Here is a 2,533-nt window from a genome sequence, read left to right on the forward strand (position 1 = left end):
GGTGTTTGCTGTTTTCAGTCATTTTCACGCTATCTCCCCCATCCATTGAAGCCTCTCCGAAGATTGATGATGGCTCGACCATCTCTGAAGCTGATATGACCAAAATTTTAAATGAATACAATACAAAGGCATCGGTAGTGTTTAACCGTGTCGAATTGGCCAGTTGGGATGTTGCCACCGATGTAGGAAACAAAGAAAAGGAAGAAAAACTGGTGAGATAGCATGTCATATTTCCAACCTTAATCGTTTGGTTCGCACGCTGAAATACCAAATCTATATGGGTATTAACAGAGTGAGAGAATCATCGATCCAAAATACGGATTGTTTCTACTTTCAATTAAATCGATATTGTATTTCTAAACCCTTGTGAACAATGATGTATAGACCAAAGAGGTAGGTGAAAGTGCAAAGTTTATCCGTGAATGGTTCGACAAATACTGGAAAGATGCGCAAGAATCTAGCTTCAATGATGAGTCTATAAAAAGGCAGTTGCATTTCTTAAAGCAATTGGGAACAGCTGCCTTGTCACCAGCTAAATTGGATCTCGTATGTGTATTATTTTCTTCTTCAAACATCTTTTTCGCCGATAATTCAAATAATAATTTCATCTGATTTTCGATTCAGTTGACGAATACAATAACTGATATGACGACAGTTTATAATTCGGCAACGGTTTGCCCGTACACAGTCCAAACGTGCGCTGATGACGATCCAAATCGCTTAACATTGGATCCGCATATAACTGCACGTTTTGCCGAATCAAGAGATTACGATGAATTAAAGTATTTGTGGGTCAAATGGCATGATGCAACCGGACCTAAAATGAGAGCTAGCTATCAAGACTACGTTGGTCTAATGAATGAAGTCGGTAAAGGAAACGGTTTCAAGAATGCTGCCGAATACTGGAAAGATGCATTCGAAGATCCACAGTTCGAAGAGCATGTAGATGCATTGTGGCTGAAAGCAAAACCACTGTACGATGATCTACACAATTACATGCGACATAAATTAGTTGCAATTTATGGTAAATATCTCTCTAATTAATACTTTTAGCACCATTTCAGTAGCGTCAATAATTCTTAGTCAGAGTTCTTAGTTGTCATATTCAAATAATTTCGATCGCCAGGTGATAAAATTGATCTCAATGATGAAAACATACCAGCACATTTGCTTGGCAACATGTGGGCACAAAGTTGGAAAAATTTATATAAAGAAACTAAGCCGTTCAAGGGTGGAGTAATAATCGATGTCACAGAGAAAATGAAGGAACTCAAATATGATGCATTCAAAATGTTCGAAACATCAAATGATTTCTACATGAGCATGGGCTTACCATCGAATAAAATGAGCTACACCGGCAAATCAGTAATTACCAAACCGACCAACAGAACCATTCAATGTCACGCATCCGCTTGGGATTTCTACGACGGCAAAGATTTTCGTATCAAAATGTGCACGAACATCAATCAAGAAGATTTAATTGTTATTCATCACGAAATGGGTTTGTAGAGATACCTGTATTTTTATTTAATTTCAATGGATGAAGATTGAGCGAAAATCCTCGAAGAAAATTGGGAATTCATTTTTCAGAAATGCAGAGAACCATCATCAATATATTCAACAAACATTTTCTTTCACAGGCCACATTCAGTATTTCATTCAATACAAAGATCAACCGACTGTTTTCCGAGCGGGAGCGAATCCCGGATTTCATGAGGCCGTCGGAGATACAATTGCGTTGTCGGTCGCGAATCCAAGGCATTTGGTGAAGATTGGTTTGCTCGACGAATATACTACCTCCAAGGAGAATGACATAAACGCTTTGTATATGGAAGGTATGTAGGAAGATAGCGATGAGTTTTTAAAAAGAAAGTTACATTCATTAAAGCAATTGAAAACAACTGCCTTAACACCGGTTAAATTGGATTTCGTATGTATGTTTTTCTAGCATTGGGGCGAGTGGCTTTCCTTCCATTCGGTTTGTTAATTGATAAATGGCGTTGGGATGCATTCAGCGGTAAAGTCTCCGTTAACAATTGGAACTCACATTGGTGGAAGTTACGAAAACAATACCAAAAAGTAACACCGCCAGTTGAACGAAGTGAAAATGCTTTTGATCCTGGTGCAAAGTTCCACGTACCTGCCGATTCGCAATACATCTCGTACTTCATATCACACATATTGGAATTTTCATTTTACAAGGCGCTTTGTATTGAAGCTGGTCAATATGATCCCAAAAATCCAAACGTACCATTGTATGCATGTGACTTCTACAAATCCAAGGAAGCTGGAAAGCGATTATCGTAAGACACTTTAGTGAGATTTGAATCCCTCTGAAATTGTTTCATTTATGATTTATTTCAATTTAGTGATGGACTTAAGCTTGGCTCAAGCAAACATTGGTCAGAAGCACTAAAAATTATGACGGGCGAGACTGAAGTATCGGCAGATGCTATTCTTGAATATTTTCAACCATTGCGTGAAGTTTTAGTACAAGAAACTCAACGATTGCGCCAGGAAAATGAAAAGCGTC

General features: G+C 38.2%; 1 protein-coding gene across 1 annotated transcript; it reads left to right on the forward strand.

The window, feature by feature from the left end:
- Window positions 1-51: 51 nt before the first annotated feature.
- Window positions 52-2,490, forward strand: LOC129579842 (angiotensin-converting enzyme-like; the record flags this gene model as incomplete). The annotated part of the gene is made up of 7 exons (XM_055470022.1): window positions 52-212; window positions 385-546; window positions 625-1,024; window positions 1,127-1,501; window positions 1,641-1,835; window positions 1,949-2,303; window positions 2,370-2,490. Coding segments are annotated over 7 exons (1,769 nt in total), but the record flags the coding sequence as incomplete, so codon positions are not given.
- Window positions 2,491-2,533: the final 43 nt, after the last annotated feature.

Source organism: Sitodiplosis mosellana, unplaced genomic scaffold, assembly GCF_009176505.1.
Source record: "Sitodiplosis mosellana isolate CC-2019 unplaced genomic scaffold, AAFC_SMos_1.0 Smas_scaffold_6650, whole genome shotgun sequence".
In the NCBI taxonomy this organism is placed as follows: domain Eukaryota; kingdom Metazoa; phylum Arthropoda; class Insecta; order Diptera; family Cecidomyiidae; genus Sitodiplosis; species Sitodiplosis mosellana.